The sequence below is a fragment of the Apteryx rowi genome, unplaced genomic scaffold (genome assembly GCF_003343035.1).
Source record: "Apteryx rowi isolate R43461 unplaced genomic scaffold, aptRow1 scaffold_111, whole genome shotgun sequence".
Classification (NCBI taxonomy): domain Eukaryota; kingdom Metazoa; phylum Chordata; class Aves; order Apterygiformes; family Apterygidae; genus Apteryx; species Apteryx rowi.
In genome coordinates, this window is record NW_020447320.1 from 1,810,776 (window position 1) to 1,834,051 (window position 23,276).

The following is a 23,276-nucleotide window of genomic DNA, read 5'->3' on the forward strand; positions in this document are numbered from 1 at the left end:
TAGCTGTGCCCATCTTTGCAGCCAGCAGAAGAACCTCTCTTGCTTGCAGTGAAAGCAGCCGTACAGCTGATGGTGTCATCAGACTGCTGATTGTGCGCACAGCACTGCTCACGGCTCTGCCCTGTCTTGGATTAGATCTGAAAGGTATTATAATGCCTTATTCTATTCCTAGGAATCAGGCAATCGGAAACAAAATTTCCGAGTGCTGATAAGAGAACTATATTACAAGGGCATTTTTATCTAATAAGTGGTTTTATAATGTGTTTTTTAAAATCACAAGTCATTTATCTTTGATAGATTATTGTTATACATAGGAAACTAGGGAAAACATGGTCCTTGGTTACTTTACTGTCAGAATTACTTTACAAACAGGATGTTTAAAAGCAAAGTGAGAGAGCACTAAGAACACACTGCTGATTCATGGATTTAATCTCTTCCTTCTGAAACCAATACCCACCCTATAAAGGCCTATTTATACAGTCATATTAGCTTTGTTTTATTCAGGGACAAACATGCAAATTGTTGCAAAGCTAAGGACCTAGTTTTCATGTCTACAACTGGACAAACACTATACTGGGCAAACAAAAAAAGGAAAGAAAGATAAATGAGGCTAGTTGCTGTCTGATTTATCTCTGTAACTTTGATCCTGTCACCTAAAATAGTTGTATGGCTAGAGTTCCCACTGAAGTCATTAGAGAGTTAGGTTTTCGCAGTTCCTTTCCCTGGCCCTTAAGAAGGTCAAAGGCAGCAATTGGTTTTCTTCCTGCTGTTGTGAAGGTGTGAGAAAGGTTAATTAAATATTCCCCTTTTCCCTTGCACGATTCAGATTAATAGCTTTTGTTTGTGGGTTTAAAAAATTTTTTTTTTTTTTAATTTGTGGGGAAAGTAATTCCAGATTTGATGTTTCTGATGCACACATTCATTTCCTCCAGTGAAGCCTTGGAAATTTAGAGAGATCCTCACAGCTGAGCTTTATATTTGATTTAATACACTTAAAATATTTCATAAGGCTTCACAACATTAGAATACATTAGTTATATGTTTTGACTGTATGGTGTCTCTTTTTTAATCAAGTATTTTTTTTAAAAGTTATTAAAAATTTGCTGGGTAAAACAGGCAAATTGCAGTAGAACATTTTTGACTGCATTCCTTTGCAATTGCATTATATTTAATGACCCAGAGATCTTGAATGTGTATTTTAGGGCATCAGTGTTGGTACTATTTCAAGAGCTTTCCCTTGCTTCTGTTGTGATGAGCCAGCTTTGTTGAGGAAAGTTTGTTGAAATATGGAGTTGTTCTACAGCCACTGTTATAATGCAGAGGAAAAGGTGTTTACTTATCCTTGGATTCCATTCTGTAGACGAGAAATGATCACTGATTTCTGAGTATTGCTGGATTCATAAGCTCAGAGATCTATTGTTGTTCTGAGCCCTTGCCCACTTGCCATCGATTTCCAGCAAAGTAAAAAGGCGGTGGCAAGTATCATGTGAACTGTCCTGAAATTCATTTTCCGCCACGATGTCACATAACTGCAGTGTCGTTTTGGGATGCTTGATGGAATGTTTGAATCAGTGTTTGCCCTGAACACGTGAAAGAACCTTCCCAATGCTCCAGTAGTTTGTGACTTCCGTGTTGAGGGAAAATGATACAAGTAAACTGAAACTGAATCATCGGTGATAAATATCACCAATGATTGAAACTGAAAGGATAGAAGAAAGGAAAAGGTAATGTTCCTGTAAGACACCTATTATACCAAACTAATGTTTGGTACACAAGGAAAGAAAATGGCTTGGCATACTTGTTTGAAACTCTGACAGGGACCAGTATGGAATGCTGTTACATTGATTTATTCTGATCACTGAATGCCTTATATATAAAAATTCTAAATATTTTCCACATGATTTCTGTTTAGACCTACCTGTCTAAATTCTACATCTAAAAATTTGTGCTAGTAAAATCCTGTGACTGTGTTGGTATTAATTATCATAAAGCTATTTTTTTCAATTCTGACCCAGGCACAGAATGTGTAACACATGCATTCTTTGTTTTTATTTAAAAACTGTTAGCTTTTATATTTTATGCTCTTCAAATCATATCATGAGACTTGGTTTATGATTAATCTACAAACAAAGTCAAATTTTACTAAACAAATCAAAGTCTAGAATGCAAAAATTATGCTAGCTGACTTGAAAAGCATGTCTGTGCATACAGATTTTGGAAGTGGAATCTGAATGCTTAATACACCTTTTCCCTATGACAATAATATTTCTTGTAATGTCAAGTTATGCTGTGTACTTTTAAATCTGTCTGCTGTTTTGATGTTTGCTGTTTTAAAATATTCATTCTCTTTGCCCCCCCCCTTTGTGACCATCTGCCCCTTTTGTATTTCTGTACTGCCTCTTGTGCATTGCATGTTTGATATATTTTATATTGCACTGATGATTTGGGAGATTTTTTATTTTACATTTAGCCCTTTCTGAAGGTGAGTATTTCCTGGTGATTCATGTCAATTTTGTCTGCTTAAGGAGACATAAAAATTCAGTTCATATTTTTAATAGCAGATGTGTAAATTAACAGAGAAATAATGTGTGTGTGGAATCTGTATCTAGTAAATATTTTAATTTTAGATGGAACCTGACAGGATTTTTTTCTAGATATTCCCTTGAATAATGAGGATGGAGAGAATTCATGGGCTTGAGGTTGTATCAGTATAAATTGTTTTTCAGTAATTCACCTTATTCAAAATATTCAGTTTTTTAATTTCTGTATTAAACACTGGTAGTATTCGCATCATTCTCAAAGTGAATTCTAAAGTGAAAAGCCAGTTCAGTTTGCAGTACTCTATAGAAAAAGGAAGTCTAGAAAAAGACTCTAGCCTGGGCTCTAGAAATGTCTCTAGAACCAGCCTGGGCTCTAGATCCAGCTCCAGAAATGGTTACAGAGCCAGATTTAGGAAAGGCACCAGAACTGGTTCCAGACCCAGCTCCAGGAATGGCCTCTAGGAACTGTGCTAGACCCAGCTCTAGACATGCATGCTGGGAATGTTCTCTAGATCCAGCTCTAGAAAGGAGTTGCTAGATAGAGAGCCCTAGACTAGCTACTGGGGGGGGGGTGTTCCTAAAAATGTGCTCAGTACTGCTCTAGAGGAGGAAGGCATCTGGAAAAAGGATCTTCATAACTGGCTCTGGACACAGCTCTGAAAAAAGAACCTCTGGAAAAGGGTCTGTTGAATTGACTATAGTCTCTATAGACTCAAGGGTGAAGGAGTGGGCTCTAGAAATAGTCTAGATTCAGCTCCAGACACAGGGCCTAGCTCCAGACAGGGCTCTAGTTGCAGCTCTACTGAAAGGACTCCAGAGAAGGTCACCAGGAAAGGGTCTGGATACAGTTCTAGAAAGGGCTTTTATAAAAAAGAGCTCCAGAAATGGCTATAGGAAGGGGCTTGAGAGAGAGCTCTAGATCCATCCCCAAGAAATGGCTGAGCAATTGACTCTATATCCAGATCTAAAAAACAGCTCAAGAATTTGCTCTAGTCCAGCTCTGGGAAAGGGCTCTTAGAATAGGCTGGAGAATTGCCTAAGATTCATCTCCAGGAAAGGGCTCCAGAAATGACTCTAGATGTGGCTCTAGGAGAGGGCTGCAGTGATGGCTCTTGGTCCAACTTTAACAGAGAGTTCTGGAGAATACTGTAGCTCTGGGCTGAGAACAGAGTTGGCAAACAGCTTTTCCCTAAACACACTAGAAAAAATTGGCTCTAAATCCAGTTCTAGAAATGTATTGGGAAATGCGATCCAAAACATCCATGTTAGCAATTTCTTTCAGCACAATAATTCATGTATTCCTTAGAAATCCAGCTGGACACCTGTAACTGTTAGTTGATCACAAACAGAATAGTTGGGTTTGGAAAGGGCCTCTGGAGATCATCTAGTCAACCCCCCCCAATCAAGCAGGGTCACCTAGAGCAGGTGCCCAGGAGCATGTTCACTCTGGTTTTGAATATCTCCAAGGATGGAGACTCCACAGCCTCTCTGGGCAACCTGCTCCAGTGCTTGTCTGCCAGGCATACGCTGGACCTATATTCTGCAAGCTCATGAAATATGGGGAACAGAAATTGGGACCTGACAGCAGGTCTCCTCAAGATATGCCAGGATAAAAGACCAGAGTGCATCATCACCATCAGTACAAAAGACGGTTGGCTGAATTAACTTAGAAAGTTAGCTTAGAAGTTAGAAAATTAGAGGTTATCCCTAAAAAGTAAGGGACAGGAATTCAGAAATAACCACCAACCTTGAAAGTACCTTTTAAAGTGTTTTGAAAGTTAAAATAAATAATGTCAGTAATTCAGTATGCATTAAACTGTTTTACTATGAACAGAGAAAATAAATGATAAAAATTCATAACTTATTTATTAAGAGGCATGCCTTTAATGATGCATGATAATCTATTCCTCAAGATAGTACTTATCATTAGAGGCTGGTTTCTGCTGACAGCATTTTCTGCTGAAGGCTTTAGTACTTCTTCAGGTAGCTATGGGAGCAAACAAGATCTTTCAAACATACTTTAATAAATCTCTATAAGTTGAATTTACTTCCTTGCTAGAGGACACCAAAGCATAAGCTTTGACATGTCCTTATATACATCCTCCTACATATAAGTCTTGTTGGTTACTAAGAGAATGTTAATTTTTCCGTATCATGCTCACAGTATTATTTGCAGTATACATAATGATTCTAAAAACTAAGAGCACATACTCATCCATGCTAATCTCTCCAGCAATATCCATTAGTTAATGTAATGTAAAATATGTTAGCACAGATAAGCTTATATACCTAAGAACTGTTGTCTACAGTATACATGAAAAAAATTGTAGAAAGACATTTAAATAATGATTCACAAAATAGAAAATGGCAGTGAACTGTCATCTGTAGTCTTTCAGCAAAAAGGAAATGAACAGGTTTTGACAGCATTCCTTTTCACAAGAGAGGGAAGGCTTAGTCCCCCAAAAAAGAAAAAAAAAAAATTAACTACCTCACATGAATAAACAGAATATACATTAAAAAAGAGGAAATGGAATTCAGCTGCAGAACTCAGCAGGTTATGATCTAAAGCAGGTTCTTTTGATTGTTGTGTGGCTGGTAAAAATAAAAAACACACAGATATGAAAAAAGAAAATAGTATCCTGCTGAATCAAATATACTGACAAATAATTGGGAAAACACTTTTGACTGTATGCAACAGTACTCCTCTAAACAGAGACATCTCAACTCAATGGGAGTATTTCAATGCTCACTAGAAAGAGCTTGAAGGGAACTGATTTTATTTCATGTCCTGTTTGTACTCATTGCACTAAGGTTTCTGAGCGACTGGTCCTGTGAGGTGCTGATGAGCTCCTGGCAGGTAACAAACCACATCAATTTCCAGAACTTAGTTGACAAGTGCCCATCACAATGGTAGGGTTGGAGGTATGTGGGGTATAGTCTGTGGGGTATAATCTTACCCTGAAAACTGCTGGTTCTTCCTCTAATAAGCCCAGTGGCTTATTAGAGCAGGTCTCTGCTCCAATGAGTCCATCTTAGTGTGAAAATATGATTACAGTCTGAAACATTAGATCTCTCTTTTGTTTCTCTGTTACCACCCCTGTCAAGCTGTTCCCACATCATGCTGTTCCCCCAGATGATTCCATTGCCTTCATGTGCACTCTGTGGAGTAATAATGCTATACAGACTCTGCCACAGAGTTTGTGCTGGAGCTGTACAATATACATTTGCAAATTGTTAACCAACCATATAGAAGTAACTAAAGCTAGGTAATAACAGATTGCATTTCCTCATCAAGAACCCAGTTCTCCTTGTGCAAGCAAAATTCCTGCTAGAATCAATGGTTTTGCTGTAGAAATAATTCAGTGGTGTTCAGCCTGTGTTTTTTTTTTTTTAATTCCTTCTAACAGAAGAGGTAACAGTGATGTATATAAATCTCCAGTAATTAAATAAAGATGTAATATTACTTACTTTTTGTGTGCCTCTATACAACATCTCTGTGGTACACTACACCCAGCTGTGAGCCATTGTCCATGCTTATCTGTACAGTTCAAGCAGTTGGAGAACTCGTATTTGATTCTGCTGATTTGTTGGCTGGTATAGTTACTGCTATGTGAAACCTTCTGTACATCTGGTGGCCAATAATGTATTCATGTGGGTACATTTTCGTTATTATGTTACTCTGAATAAATGAGTCTAGGATGTCTCAGTGATGGTTCTACATAAAACGTGAGCATAACCTTCCAGCAGCAGACCCTGTGCACAGTAAGTTACGTGCTCTAATAGATGAATTCTCTCTTTCCCTCTGTTGGCTTATGTTCTGCAGTGACACAAAGTGGCAGTAATATGGCCAGCCAAGAATTAATATCCCGATTTTTGCTTAGAGATCTAAGGAAACTTTCCTGTCATTGCCGCTTAGTGATGCGCAGGAGATAGAGCAGCACTCATGTTGCTGCCCAGGCTCCCTTATGAAAAGTGTCTAGCCTTTAGCATGGAAGAATTTTCAGCTGGTATGAGGCCAGTGTAGATGTCTCCTTAGTTATGTCCATGAATTACAGAGAGAAGGGAGCTGAGACATAGCTGTATACCAGATATTTTCATTTAACCAATTGGTCCTCTTGGGATTGTTTTGTGGATATTACCCTTCCCATGAATTAAGGTCTGAGAACCAGAGAGCTGTAATCAAGTCTCAGTAGGTACCCCCCTTGCTGCTACCTCCACACTGTTGCATCAAGCTATTCCCAGCTAGTGCATACCAGCAGGAGCTATTTCACTCCGTTAAAGAGTGCCCAGACTTTCAAAGCATGAACTCACTGCTCCAATATATATGCTTCTGCCTCAACAACCATTGATGATGATGGTGTTGTACCTAAGTAGAGAATTGACATCCTTATTTTGCAAGGAGACAATTTTCAGACAACAGGAATAAAACTTATGTTTTATATGATCACTTAGTTATCACTGAATAAGTTAGATTTTTGTAGGTGAACATGCATCTAATGCTTTGTTTTGCTAGTGATGTCCCCACTCTGCTGCAGATGCAACTAACTGACTTTCTGAATTTGAAGATTTTCTCAGATTATGTCATATTTAACTACATCAGTTAGACTTGCTGGGGCTGGGTCTTCTGATTTAATTGCGTTTGCAATGAAAGCAAAAACTCAGTTGACCGCATCTAGCTAGCAATAGACTATTTTGAAGAAAAAATATACTTCTGAAGGCAAACAGAGGAATTGCAAAAGGTGTTGTTATACAAATGTTACAGGTCTGCTTTATAAGACGCCATAGAAGTACAGACTTTCAAAAAACTCTAGCCCTGCTAGCCTAAGAGGTCTTAATTTTGAAGCATATTGTGCTTAAAAATATGAAACAGTAGTAAGGTTGGCTTTTTCTGGTTGTGGAAATTAGGACAAAACCATATTAGTTGACTCCTTTCTGAAAACTACTTACATCAACTTTATTTTTAAACTGAAATTTTACATGTAATAGGCCAGATTTTCATTTCATATGTACTAGTTTGTCAACTCAGAGTGGTTCCTCAGTATTTTCCAGTTTACAGCAACTTGAGTGAAGACTGCTTTAAATCATGTTTTAGGGAGGAGACCCATATGCATGTTATAATTACAACAGTGCTTTGAATACAGGTTTTTCAGCTTAGTCAATGCACAAAACCCCCCAAATGTACCCTCTTGAATACCAGATCCAGGTGATTTTATCAAACCAGAATGAAATACTTGTTTTGAAATTAGCCTGTGGCATAGGTACTTGTGAAACCAAACATTTATGTAGCTTAAGTCCACTTACCATAATTAATGTACAGATTCCGAAGTCTGTCGACTTCGTAAGCTTGTGAGCTGGGTTGATCATGGCCATGGAGGCCAGTTTAGGCCGCTAGTCCAACTTGTCAGTGTCCGTGGTGCCTAGGTAGCCGAAAACTTTTTCCTTCTGCCCTGGACCCAGCTAACACTCTCCATTGCCCCGAAGTGCTGTGCGGGCAGCTCTTTTACTCCTGCTTCCAGGAGAAGAGCCAATGCAGCTGTCTACATCTCTCTGTTAGCAGCCCTAAAGAGCCAGCATGTCTCTGTCACCTCACCCTCATCTTTTTCAATTCACTGCTTGTTTCTTGGAAAAAATGCTTTTCTGCCAACAGAATAATGTTTAATTTCCAATTCTGTTTAATTCATCTTTCATATATTCATTCATGGTACTTCAGTAAAAGGAATGTGTACATACATGTATCTTAGAGATGTTTAAACTTTATTGTTACTGTGATAGAAGAAAATACCATAGAGCCAGCTTCCTCCCTCCCATGAAGAACAGTTGAATATGCAGTCTTCTCAGATGTGTTATAGTTCCTAACAAAAAGCCAGCTTTTAAAAATAAAAGTAAAACTTACAAACATTGTGGGAATTAAGCACGACTGCATCTTCCCCTACCAATAAATTGCAGCAGATTTTAACCAAGAAAATGTCTGGCTTCTCTGCTGTATTAGAAAGAAAGGTAGTAGTTAGCTGCGTATATAGAAAACTGTGTTTAATTCTCTGCGTGCAGCTATTTAATAAAAAGCCAAAGTTAAAAGGGGGATCAGTTATGGGTGAAGTGCTGTTGGAAGTAGCAACCATGCTGTTTCATTTTTAAATGATTTCTTCAATCCATATAACAGCAGCTTTCGTTTTACTTTACCCACACAGATCATATTGTTCACTCTAATGAAAAAAAAAAGGGGGGGGGGCGTTAATTGAACAAAACAGGAATACTTAGTAAGAGCTAGGAAGGAGTGTTATTTCTGAGTTCATAGTACACAATAATAGCTGGTTTTTTCAGAGATATTGCCTATGGCAGGAGAGCCAGTGTGTGTTGCCTCAGTCCGACATAAAGGGCAGTCTCTTTTATACTCTGTGTCTGAGAAGTCTAAAACCAGCATTCCATAAAGCAAACAATTTCTTAAAGGCTTGTGACATCTTCTACCAAAACAATGAACCCTTTTCATTGTTTTTAATGAAATAAATCAGAGATCTGTTGAGGTCTTTTTCTGTCACAAGCATTTCTGTGAAAGGGGATGCCCTTTTGAAGGACCCCCTCCTTGGATACCAGGTGAAGGGTAGCAAATACAATGTAAGCACTGGTATTCTTCAGCTTCGTTAAGATGCTGTCAGATAAAACAGGATTATCTTCTCCACGTGCTAAACTTAATTTTTGTTGAATTAAGTCCTCAGCTGGAAAAGGTGAAGCGTCTGCCTCTTAGCTTTTGCAATATAAAGGTGGCTAGCTTCTACAATATAACATTTTAAAAAAATCCTGAATGGTTGTATGTAAAAAGAGCTTAATTTTTAAATTTTCTAATGTCAGAGCAGAATTTAGTGTTTGGAAGATAGGCTTGAAGACTGCAAGTAAGATGAACATTTAAAAAAAATTCAGAGAGACTGTATGTCTGCCATTCCAGATAAGTAATTTCTATCACTGAACTGAAATATTGTTGAAAAATTGAGACTTTCCATTATTTTGTTATATCCTGTTAGCAGTGCAACATCATAATAATAGTGTTCACCTTGTTAAAGTATTTTGCAGAAGTTTTACAATTTTGAGCCCCCTAATTTCCTAATATCATCTTCCATTTGAAAGAGTATATTATCTTTAGTGCTTTAATAATTTTCCCCTCGGCAGTATATTAATTAGGGAATGTTTTCAAGTGAAAGTTTACAGTAAATAAAGGGTTATCAAATTCATAGTAAAAGGAAATATTGTAACCCCTTTTTTGGTTTAATTACAGCCCTAGTGAAAGCTAAACAAGATAGTAACAACAAGTTTAGTTTTAAATACTGAATCAGTACTTCTCTTCTAAACTACCCAGTGTAACTGAGATTTGCTCTGAAGGAAAAAGGAGAAGCAACTTTTCATATCATTACAAGAATATGATAACAGCCTATCCGGGAGATTATGATCTGAGTAGCTGTTTCTCAGAGAAAAGATATTTGGAAGGAAGGTTTTTGAGCAGGCTCATGCCAGGGAATTACTTTAGTCTGCAGAGCAAGATTGGAAGATATTGGGCTGCCAGTAGAGGGTATGGATAGTATAGCTGTGTACTGCTTTACATACCGCTCAGAAGAATATTACATAGAATGAAATGTGTTTCAGCGCTTAACAATGCACGTTCAGAAAGGCTATTATAATCTCAGCCTACACTAATTGTAGGAGAGAACCTGAAACTGAGAGCAGTCAGCTTCAAGACTTGTATGTCTCCAAGTAAAAACAGAAATTTTCCAAGTGACAGATGTGCTCAGACACTACTGAATTTTGAATACTTGCAATGCCTTGCTCTTGATTGCTCTGTAAAGTAATTGTCTGCCATGCTTTGTTGGTGAAAAATTTCAAATAAATAAGATTGAAAAAGCTACAGTTTAAGCAGTGAGGATTTGCAAGTACAAAAAGTGGTCATGTTCATTAAATATACCATAAATTTGAGGGTTTTGGCCCAACTTAAGTGCTGAATAGCTGTCCCTTATTATTTGTCTGAGATTGTTTAATTTGTCACCCATTTACTTCCTGCTTCAGCTCTATTTTTTCCTTGGAAGTTCTGTTTTCTGTCTTATTTTCTTTTAAATATGGTTAAGTTTTGAAACAGGCAACAGTGCTTGGCCTGTCAGGGAGTCCAGTAAACATTGTGATAGAGCAAGCAGTGAAGCGAGATGACGGCAAAATAGATCTTGTGTCTGTTAATACACAGAGTTGAATTGTGATACAAGTTTGGGATATGTATACATGAATGCTAGATTATATTTTTCCATGTCATAAAATTTTCAAATAATGCATGTTCCTTAATAGACTTAATAGATTTCTTCATAGACTAACAAAAGGATTTCAGAGAATTAGCAGAGAAGCTTCATCTGGACTTTTTCATAGTGCCTGCTCATTCTCTGTAACTTTAGACAGTGTTATCAGTCTTTCCTTTTTACAATAATTAAAAAAGAAAATTAAAAGAACTTCACCAGTATGAGATTGTTGGGGTGGTAATTTCTTTTACAGCTACTAGTTAGCTTGGGTTATCTATTTTTTTCATTTTCTACACAACGTAATAATCACTACTAAATTTCAGAAATTGAGTTAGCAGCAGAGGTGAAATACAGATAATACAGATAGTCAAATACATCATTTGTCTTGAGAAGTGCGCAACCAGATAGGGCATTCATTTTGTGTGTTTTTTTTCTTTAAAAAAAAGTACTCCTGATCTGTGAGCAACAGGATTTTTGGGTTCTGTCATAGAAAAAGGGCAAAACATCAGGTCTCAGCCAGCACAGGTGTTGTGCATGGCAGAATTGAGAGAGCTGCTTAGTGAAGTTGCATGGACCATGCACCGAAATAGGTATTTTTGGACGTGGCCAATAAACCATGGCTGGAAGAGAAGGAAAATCTTTTAAAGCTGGCTGCCAGAATCTCCTTTGCATTGAAAGCAGTGCTCAGCATAAGTTCTCTGAAGTTGCTTCATTTCATTACTTTCTTACAAGTCACTTTCTCTTTATAGCCATTAGACAAAAATGATATTAAAATCAGTTGGAAGAGCACGTAACCAAATGCTGGCATACAAATTGTGTGGGAGGAGTCCAGAATCTGGTTAATTTTCAATTAAATTGTAAAAGCTTTGAAAGTTTTGATGATATATGATAGGAATTTGCTGTGGCTTCTTTTAACCACTGTCTTGTTCTCAGACTCTCAAATCTTCTGTGTAGTTTCTTTAGTTCATTTTCTATGTCAGTATGTTATTCTGCAATGTCAAGACCTAGGTCACAATGTCTGGCAGTCTCACAATCAGCATTTTATCTGCTTTATCTGAATTTGATAGAGAATTTTCCAAGGAGAGAGAAAAAGCCAAGGCCAGAGGGGACTTTCAGAAGCTACGTGAAAAGCAGCAGCTTGAAGAAGATTTGAAGGGATATTTAGATTGGATTACACAGGCAGAAGACATTGATCCTGAGAACGATGAAGAGGTTGATGAAGAAGGCAAACGGAACAGTACGTGTTCTTTACTCTGTACTACTTCTATGGGGGACAGTTTGGCTGCTTTTAAGGAAATTACACTAGGGAAGAATGAAGCCTATCTGATTTTTGGATTGCAAAAGTGTTTGTTACCAGAGCAATCATATCTGTTACTATACTGGTACTTACAGTCATGGAGGATCATTTAGAATCTTACAACTAAATTTTGCTGCAAGTTGCCCATGTATAAATCATTGCCTGCACTTAATCACTATGGAGATTTAAAAATTTAGCTTTATTCATATTCTCTAAAAAGTTATTGCATACAAACTACATGGCCACTAAGTGACATCTCAAATCTAAACTTTCCTTGGTGAAGAAGGATGTATATTTGCCTATAGATGCATGCATTAGAAGTAAATAATCATTAAAATGCTTTAAAAATACATTTTTAAACTCCGGTCAAGAAATAAGCTTGTGCTAATAGTATTGTCATGAGTTCTGGAGTAAGGAAATAGCATGATGGATCTTTCCTTCTTTCTGATATTCAAGAAAACTATATAAATTCATTTTTATTAGATGTATAAATTGAGTGTGAAATACATTAAATCTTTTGGGACTTTTATTCAACAGTAAGAGATGTCATTGTCACTTGCTATTAATGTATTTATTAGACAGTAGTGTGCAGTGTGTTATGGGAAAGGTAATTTATGCCATAATGGGCCTCTGGGGCTTCTGAACAAAAGAACAAGTTAATTTCACAATATTGCAACTATACTGTTATCATCTGGTTTCTGTATGTCAGAAATTTCAAGTAACCAGCAGTATTTTAATATGATAATTTAGTAGAAGAAGAATTTTAGCATTTTTAGCTGTGTTTAAAAAGAAGTGGTTAAAATTTTCACGTGAACTGTTTAATGCTCTACATGAATGAAAACATGGATTCAGAATGTGTTTTATGATTTAATACTAAGCATAAGATTAAGGTCCAGATTTCAGTATGTATATTGTGTTGAATAGCATCTTGTTATTCAGGTGGTAGTCCAGAAGGTAATGGTGCTTATCCAGATAGATACCATTATGGAATGCGTCTACAAGCAGTTTATCAAAGGCAAACTAGAATATTAGTTTCTCTGCCAAAATAATTCATCGTTTTTGTTCTCGTTGCATTAGTGATGTTACTTGATTGTTATAAACTGTTCATTTAATCATAATACTTTTCAGAAGTTTAAATATGGAGTATTGAAGATACTGAATATCTGTATTATATTTCTTTGATTTACAAGTCAATATTGCAATTAAAAGTGATTTCAAGGCGTAATGAAAATTTCAAAAGCTGGTGAAAATTACATGGTTTGATACTGAACTATTTTTAAAGTTACCTCTGTATTGTACCTAGTTAAGTTATTGAAATTCTTAGTAGTTTTAAGTTTCAGAAATTCACTCTTTTAGTTCACAATATAAATAGGGGCAGAATCTGTGTTACTGACTGGAAGGGAAGAAATTCATTTTACGAGAGCCTGGAAGACAACCTGTGGGTTGGTGTTGATGCCAACATCACCCTAAAAGGAATATTTTTTAACTATATAAAAAATCCCTACCCCAAGCAGAATTTTCATCTAGAACAGAGCAAAAAAGCCACAGACTTCATGGAGTTCACTATATTTTATTATTGCTACTGATTTTATTTGAAAGGACCACATAAACTATGATTTTGAGTGTCCATATAAAATCTTAAGACTGAGAAGTAAAAACTTGCACGTTTTATGGAATAAATAGGCTTTGTACAAGAAACCCACACAGGGCTGTAGCTGATGCTAGACTAGATAAAGTGTTAGACAACCGTGCTGTCACCTGTGGTGCTTAAGGACTTGGTTTGCAAGTCTGCTGCTCTAATCCCACGGATTTTTTGCGTTTTGTTCATGTTGCATGTTTGTTAAATGTGTTGCCACAGAACCGTTTGCCCTAGCGTTCCTTGAACAGCTTCTGGTTCATGTAGGTCTTTCATGAACCAAAAATACTTGTTTGGCATAGTTGCTGAACTTGAGACAGCTTTTGGCTCTAAATTGTTAAATATTATTTTAGGGTAAGTTAGAGGAGACTTTCAGAGTAACAATAGGATACAGAATATAATTAAAACAAATATAATTATTAAATATGTAGTTAAATTTTAGATCACTGCTTCTATTTTAAATATCCAGTATCAAAGTCAAATTATTAACGTGAGAAATACCAAGAAATAGCAGAAAAGGCCTTTTAGATCAGTGTAGTAGACTCTACTGAACACTTAATGTGTAGTTACATCTTCCAAGCCCTAATACATTGACTATCAACTGGTTGATTTGCACTGTGCTAGCAGTGGAGAGTATATAGAAAGCTGGCAGACTTGGTGATAGTCATACTTCCCTACCTCTACTAGCATTGTAGATATTGTTCTAAGAAGAAAATTGAACTAAAAAATGAGGATGGTGAAGGCATCAGTGTACTAGATCCTCAGCTGAGACTATAGACTTGGTGATCTGTTTCTGGCAGGATGAGTCTGTTTTCCTGCACAAAGCAGGCACAGCGCATGTAACTTTCTGCAATGGACTGTAAGTTTTACCTTTCCGCTGTCTTGCAAAAATCAGTCCTGATTTGGCTGAGTCATAAAGGTTTCGTAATGCACTTTGCACCAGCTCACTGGTTTGTTGCAGTAGAGTATTGATTTGCCTGCATTCTCTTGGCGCTAAGCAAGCATACGTATGTATGTAGAGTGGAAATTTCCAGTGAATAGACAATCTCCTAGCATGCCTCTAGGCTCGTGCACATGTGCTTAAAAATGTTGCATGGAATTTCATTGTTAATATGACCTGCAACAGGGTCTAAAGGAGGAAGGGTTGCTCAGTTGCTCTACCTGCTTGCATTCAAGAAAGTGCTCTGCTGCATATCACATTGCAAGGGAAGGTGTGATGAGAGAGAGCACAAGCTAGCTATCCAGTTATTCCACAAAAAGCTTTTGGGTTAGGAGGACAATTGTGATAATGAACTTCTTGTTTGGGAGCCAGGTGAAATTTAGCTAGCTAGCACCAGATTAGTAAGGTTGTGTAGTAAGCCTAAGAAATAAATTTTCTCCAAATACACTAATAATGTATTTCTAGAACTGGCTTTGAAGCTTAAAGGAGGGGGTCTGGGTCCAAAGACAGGAAAGATAAGCAGTTGCCAGCTGCTAAACAGCCATGGCCCTACTTTGAATGGCCTACTTTGAAGCCCTGGGCAGTCAAGCTTGCTGCTGCTGGTTATGATGATGAAAGATAATTCATGATGTGAAAGAGCTCTGGTTTTAGGATATAGAAGCTTTCTTCCCACCATGGCAGGAAGAGGTGCAGATTTCAAAGGCAGTTAAGTCAATATTTATTAGCTTCTTGCATGATCCTTTAAAAATGTAGTTTAGGTTCCTGTGTCTTCAGCTTTTAGAAGTTCTAACTAGAGAAGTCTGTTTTCATTAAATTAAATCATTTATATATGTTATCCATGTATCTGTACATTTATGTTGCTGCTGGTGGGCAGATATTCAGTGGTGTTGAACCTTTTAACATTAGAATTGCAAATGTCTCTAGCAAAAGTCATAACCTATTATCTTTATTATGTACCAACTTTTTTTCCCTTGAAATCACTGAAGAACTTCATTGACTTCAAAGGGATGAGAATTTAGTTCAAAATGCAGAAATCAGTGTGAGAGATGAAGGATTTAGTTCTGATTATGTTGCTGGTAATTTCAATTTGTTTTGCCTAACATTGCTTGTGTTGTATATATGGAAACTTTTTTATTTTTTGCGTTGCAACTGCTGCCATCTACTGTGTAAATGCTGGGATTACATGTACTTAACATGAAGGGATTACAGTGGCTGACTTAATGGAAGAAAAGAAGAAAAGCAGATTTAGCTGCTTTGGCCGTTCTTCCAATAAACATGGTAAAACATGTTCTGATTTGCAGTTGAACCTTCTTTTCTGTCAATAATGCATCTGATATGTTAGCTTTTGAAAGCACATATTGTATGCATTTCCTAAAATAGAGGTATAAATGTCTTTGGCATGTAGACACTCATGCATGCAGTTTTTCTGCTTTTTTAAGTGCATGTTTCAAATAGACTGTGCAGTGCTCTAACTTCCTAATGCATCTTATTTAGCTCATTTAGATTTCCACTGAATTATCTTTGTGAATGTTCTTGTTTAAGCCTAGATTTTCCTATTCAGGTGAACCAGATATAAAACCATGTCTTAAATTCAGGTGGGAAGAAATCCACCGAAGTGTTTCGCAAGCTGCATAACTGATCATAGTGTAAATTTAGAAGAGCATGAATGTATTTATTGTTTGGATTATACTTTTCATGTAGAATCTAAAAAAAGAAATAAAAAGCTTTTACTGCATCTGCTTTTTTCTTATATTGATAGTTTTGTATTCATGATTTGTGTTTTATTCTTTCCCACCCAAAATGGAGATGGACCGGGTTTTAGGATGTGGAAATTATTTTCAAATGTTCACCCTTTAAATGATGGCAAACATATTGATTTGACAAAATCACAGTCGTAGCAATTAGGAGATCTAGTTTTAAACCTGCCTACAACAGAATTATTGGAGCAACTGGCCGACTTGCTGTGGTGAGAGAATCACTTTTGTTAAATAGCAGATAAGAGACTGAGGCTGACAAATCTGACCCAGTTACTTTAGAGAATGCAAAATATTAGGTCAGAAATATGTGAACTGATATCATCTTGTGGACTGATTTTCCACAAATATTGAGTCTGCTTGAAATTATTTATGTAACTATTATATGTATTGTCTAATGGCTTGCACAGCTTTACAGGCTGGAATAATTTTTCCATACGAATTGCTGAAAGATAGTGCTAGCGATTTTACTTTGGGTACTACCTGTGTTTCAACAGAGCCTTTAAACTAGCAGGTTCTGGTTCTACTGAGAGTCGTGAAGCAGTGTGGAACCCAGCAGAGTCCATGCTGCTTAAATATCTGCAGGCGATGAATTCTGTCTTGCTACCAGTACCTGACCTTGACTCTTAAAAGCATTTGCAAGCATGTGTGCTCTGCTCTGCGGTTTCACCTGTACCTTGCAGGGCAGGCATCCCTTTAACAAGCTGGATTTTTCCAGATGACACATCAGTGGCCTAACTCAATTTCTGTGTTTGTGAAACTATTACTGCTGATCTGAGTAGTGCAGATTTTGATTGGCACTGGATGTCATTAGAAATCCCACCCTGGATATTTTTCTTCATATTATCTGTACCTCTATTTCTACATTAAAAGAAAAAAAAAATCAAATCTGCAGATGGGTGCAGGAAGAGGTTTATTTTTCTAAGCTAGTTCCATATAAGAGAGGACTGTCCATCTTAGTGGGTATACAACATTCCTAAGATTCATAATGTCATCCTTCAGGCTAGAAGCTGTTGGTTCGGTGATGCTTTTGCAAGGAGGACTGATTGTTTTACGCTACTTCCACTGCCATGCAGCCAAGCCCATTCAACTGTATCTTGAGTTTCCATGGGATACCAGTAAAGAGAGAGAATGAATGCTGACAGGATCAAAATTAAGTCTGCACTATTTAAACAGATGCCTGGATACAATATCATGTGGAACATTTCCTTCTAAGCAGCTTCTTCTTGAACTGAATTTATCCTGAGGGGCTTCACAGCCAGAGTAGATAGTACCACTTCTTCCTGATGTGTGTTTTCTGGGCATACAGCAGGTTTAAGAAAATTTGTGATGAATTTGTAATGAAAATATTGAGTCTTATGGTTTTTTTTGTTGTTGTTGTTCTGCTTTCTTAATTAACTACATGAAAGATTCTGCATTCAGCATTCAGAAAATCCATGTACTGAATTGAGAAAGAATTAGGACAATTTTGGAACTCATGGAAATAGTTGTATGTTAGTAGAAGGCGGAAGAAGACCAATTTGTAAGGTTTCCTCTAAAATGTTGCCGGTATAGCATCGTGTTTAAATAACTAAGATTCTGTCCAGTAGCTATTATTTATTATTCTGTGTTAGCTGTACAGATCACTGCAATCGCTGCACTTCTGCAGATACTTTCCCTTCAGCACATAAATCGCCAGACAACTACCACCAAGGTACATCAGTGTGGAAATGAGATCAGCCTATGGATCAAGAATACATAACTGAAGTTGAAATGGAGTAAAATAGAAATTACATGCTTTCTAGAGGAGAACATTTGTGACAAAAATACGTACCACCAGACTTAACAATTCAGGGTGTAGTTTAGCCTGCTTCTGGATTCCATAGTGACACTAAACTGTCGCATAGTAGGAATATTGGAATTTCTTTCTTCCAGCTCCAGCCAGCTAGGATATATCAGTTCTGATGGATGCTGACCTGCTCTTAGTTATGCTCTGTTATGTCGTGGATGGGAGTTTGAAATCCCTGCTCCAAAATCTGAAAGCTGTTTAGAGTAAAGACCCCATATTTTACCATGAAAGAAAAAACTATTTTCTTATCCTCAAAATGTTTTGTCTGAAATTCTCTCAAAGTACCCAGCATTCAAATTTCGCAGTAAAGATAATAAAGGTTGGTTAGAGGCTAAAAGCAGGCTCTTGTACTAGAAAGTGTTCAACCGCTTTACTAGTAGGCACTACTAGTTGAAGAAGGAAGTGACTACTTCTAGCTAGCCTCAATATGTTACATTTATTTCACTTAAATAGGATTTCGGGTTCAGAATTGAATTCTGTTCTGGTTGTTTGAAAGTAATGGACATTAAAATCAAAGGCATTTTTGCCTGAAAGAGGCAATGAAGAGATGGCGCTGAACTGACAAACATAGCAACATTACACTTCCATCAAGCAAGTTGTCTTGACCAATCATTTCACCCGTGCTTTGAACAGCATTTCTTAGTCCAAGAAATTAAGATATGTGGATATTGGAAGGCTCTCTGGAAAATTACTCAGAGTTACAAATCAAGGCTGTTTGAGATGCTTCAGTTATGAACTATTTAATTTGCCTGCACTTGATCAGTCTTTAAAATGCCAACCTTTAGAAAGTTCTTGAAAACATACTTCTTAGACATAGGCAGAGAAACAAAAATATTGTTAGGTCAAGAAAATAAGGTTGACTTTAAAATACTTATTTTTAGAAAAATGAAAGAAATAGCAACTTGTTTAAGTGCTGTTAGAAAAGAACATTGTCGAAAATCCCATATGTAACAATACTACTGGAGCAGTCAACTTTGCTGGAGAAGGTGCTACTGCTTGAGCCTTAGCAGCAGTCAGGGGCCTGGTAAAAGCCAGTGTATTTGACCTAGTTACTGTATACTCGGGAAAGTATCAAGCTGCATGTGGGTGGTTTATATTGCCTAATGCAAGCATTTTTTCATTTAAAACCAATTACCATAATTTGAAATGAGGTGATATTATCTAGGAATCTAGATAATCTTTCCAGAAGAGCACCAGGAAAATAAAGGCCAAAAGGAGAATAAAGAATAAAGGCAATTTGAATTTGAGAGTGTGTATTGATATCTTCCTTTGAATACTGGAGCACCAGTTTAAAAATCTCAACGCTGGTCTTATTGAGATCAGATGGTCTTTCAAAAATTCATTGTATGTGGCGTACTTTGCCCCAACGGACAACTGCCTTAAAAAGCTGTGGTCGTGAAACCGAGTCATTTCGAAGCTTGCCAAGCGCTTGCATTAGCTAGAGTGGATGTGGTCATGCAGTGCTGCTACTGTTCTCTTCCAGCTAAAGATTTAAAGACTTACTAGCATTGCTGGAGCTAGACTTTCACGTGTTCGCAGTACTTCTGTCAAGTTTTCTACTGGTATATAAATTGCGGTAAAATAATATGTGAGTTTCTAATTTAAAATGAACTGTTCATGGTTCTGTTTTTTCCTCCTCTGTGTTTTGCAATGCAGCACCTGCAAGTCACTAGCAGAGCTAGAGCAACAGCCCTGTTTGAAATAGAGGGGGACATTCTGGCTGTATTTAATAATTAGCAAAAGTGACATTGCCTTCATTAGGGACAAAGATTCTTTTGTTCGGTACTTTTTTTTTTTTTTTTTAATCCAGTCATGTTCAGAAGGGCTGAACTTTGTTATTGTAGATAAAGTCATCAAGTCTGGGTAGATCTGAATTAAAACTATATTTCATTACACTTCTTAAATTATTTGGCGTTTATTAAAAGCAAATAACATTTGTGTGATATTGAGTGATGCTTTATGAGGAATTGAATTTTAGGTACTGCTTTTAGACTAGGGAAGGATTGATTTGACAAATGTGTGACACCTTGTATATTTAATACTTCCTTGCAAAAGTGGGCCTACTTCTGTTCTCGTGTAGCAGTTGTTAATAACATACAAAACAAGACCTCTGCAGTCTGGTATTTTGGAGTTGCCCACGTGTGCAAAAACATTCATTGTTAAGTGGCTGTAATGGTGTTTTCTGTCTGCATGCAAATCATCCAGTGCAAGGGAAACATTTCATTTTTTTTTTAACAGAGAGGGAAACCAGTTGCATTTATTGCAAAAGACCCTTGTATTTTTAAATAAAAAATATTCATTCTGAAGATCTGAGACAGTATCCAAAATAGTTCTGTCATTTTTTTCTTAAACCTTTTAAAATTTTAATTCTTGAATTTGGATATTAGCAAAGACTGCGTGCTTTAGTGTTAAACTTTAAAATAAAATTCCTTTTGAACTCTGTGGCTCTAAACTGGAAATTTCACAAAAGGCTAGCAGTGTTCATTTTTTAAAATTTTTATTTATAAAGAGAAACTTGGTATTATAATTGAGATGTGCGCAGGTGCTAACCAAGAATATCTCAGAAGAAAACAGCTATAGTATTGTTTTAAAAGAATAATCAAAAAAGAGAAGAACACTGCAAATGAAGGTTTTGCTGTGCTTACTGCCTGGACTGTCTTGTTTTATGCAAACACCTGCATGGACATTTTGGATCTTGCATCTTTTCTCCATTATGCCAACTCTGTGTTTAAAATTTCATGTGATGGTGACATATTTGTGGGGACAGATTCTCAGCTTGTTGCAAATGCCAGCTGAGCATCTAGCCTGCATAGACCTGTCAGTCTGTTCACATTCAGTATGGAATTAATGGGCATGGAAACCGAACTGCCGTTTACCACTTAAACGTTTCTCTAGGTCAGTATTGGTGCAGTATAGAGGCTGTGGCGAGAAGCTGTTACCAACAGTTTTCATTTTGTACCTGATCCATAGACAGAAAATTCAGGGCCTGATTTTCACTTGCATTAAGGTGTGTGTGATTAAGCCCACTTCAAGGCTCATTTAGGCTACCACAGTAATAAGAGATGCCTAATAGAAATGGGCATATAGCCCTTCAGCCTTCAATGCTGTCATTTCAGAGACTTAAAAAAACTAAACCAAAGCAGTAGCAGGTACATCCCCAAACAACTTTAAGATACTCTATTTCACTTATGTTCTTGGTGTGCATTCTCCACCTTCTCTCTTATTTTTCCTATTTTATATAGTATTTCTTATTATAAAACCAGCAATGTTAATTGTATGCTTTTTTGTTTCCAAGATTTTCCTTCCATGCTTGCTTTGCGGATATAGAAGTATTCTCCCCTAGAAAGTACCAAGAACACTGTTCATCCTTTCCTAACCCCTTTTGACAAGATGTTGTCCTCTCTGTGTATTTCAGTTGATTTGGAAATAAAAGGCCATGACCAATGTGCAAATGAGTTTTGTCTAACAAACCATTAGCTACAATTGCTAACTATTCAGTAATGATTCTACCCTACATGCAGTAATTCACTGATGTGTAAAAAAAAAAAAAAAAAAAAAAGTAATAATTCCCTTTTTATTATTAGTAAGCCTCATTATCCTTTATACTATCCATTCTGTCACTCCCAGTGCTCCTTCCTGTCTACTCTTACAGTATGTGCCTGCAAAATTACTTCCTAGACTCTTGCCTTGGTATTTCGTAATGGTTACAAAAGCCTAGAGCGTTCAGTATGATCAGAGTGTGATAGTGTCTGTTTTCAGAGGAACTTTGATGGCATTTCTTGGAATCAGCAAACATATTAGCGAGACTTAACTGATACTGATAAGCACCTCAAAAGTGTTAATGAAACACTTATAAGAGGTCACAAAAATCTAGCTGAGGTTCATTTCTTTATTAGGGACAGCATGCTCTTTGTTGTGAAATTCCTCTATATTGCATTCTGTAGTAGTGCATTTTCTGTAGTGCGTTTTCAACAGTTATGTTGAATCACTGAAGCAAAACAAAAAAAGCTGTAATACATTCTGGAATTGTGTTTCTTTTGTTATAAGAGGCAGACTGATGAAGGATCTTTCTAACTTTCATCTGATATTCCTCAAACCTTTGAAGCTCTCATTAGACCTGCAAAAATTGGAGGTGTTCTTGTATGGAACAGGAGAGCAGATTCTGAGTAACTTGCTGTGCTTAGCTCTAAATCTAAAAGAGTTTCTATCTCCTAACAGCAAGCATGCCCACTAGTGAAACTGAATCAGTGAACACAGAGAATGTGAGCGGAGAAGGAGAGAACCCAGCATGCTGTGGGAGTTTATGGTGAGTACCTACAGACTGAAAGACTGTATCCCAGTGCTCTCAGCATATCAAAATAAAAAAGAATCATTCTCTCCCCATTGTTTATTCAGCCTAAATTGCTTTCAAACAGTCAAACTTTGTGTGACCCTTGGTTTTTGCCTTTTACTTGTTTTATATTAGACCAATTATTATAGCATTAAAGCACTGCTAAGATTTCAATTCAGAAGATGTAGGTAAATGCCACTAACTTTCCAGTGGAGTCTTGTTTTTCTGAAAGCTTTTATAGCATATAATTATTGTCTAAGGTAATAAGAAAAAACAGAAGTCACCTATGACATTGTTAACTTGTGCATGCTCTGAAGAATATATATTTTGTTGGCAATAGCTGAATGTATGGGAGTATTTCTGTAATGCCATGTTATTCACTATTCAATTACTCAAATTTTCATGGCTTCCAAGCAGCTTCTGTACGAGCAGTTTGTTTAGCATCAGACTTGGCTTTAAACAATTTCCTTTGTTTCACTTTGAAAATTTGTAAAGCTTTAGGAATGGCATTACAGAAAATAGCACAAATGCAGACAATAGTATTTAGGCATTCATGAAGCTTTTTGTTGAGAGCTCGTTTTAATGCATAAGCTTTGAATAATTCTGGTGTATTGATTTTCAGCTGCATTGTTCTAAAGAGAATGAATTTGTGTTAGTTATTTTTTCAGTGCATTTTTTAAAAAT

The 23,276-nt window shown here is 36.8% G+C and overlaps 1 protein-coding gene across 2 annotated transcripts in view; it reads left to right on the forward strand.

The window, feature by feature from the left end:
* Positions 1-23,276, forward strand: part of CACNA1D (calcium voltage-gated channel subunit alpha1 D) — a 211,763-nt gene that overhangs the window by 92,176 nt on the left and 96,311 nt on the right. Inside the window, exons 9-11 of one of the 2 annotated variants that reach the window (XM_026076611.1) lie at positions 11,875-12,044; positions 15,881-15,958; positions 22,481-22,568. In XM_026076611.1, the coding sequence (XP_025932396.1) occupies positions 11,875-12,044; positions 15,881-15,958; positions 22,481-22,568 (336 nt within the window). The remainder of the gene's footprint in view (positions 1-11,874; positions 12,045-15,880; positions 15,959-22,480; positions 22,569-23,276) is intronic. The other variant, XM_026076620.1, reaches the window with a different exon arrangement.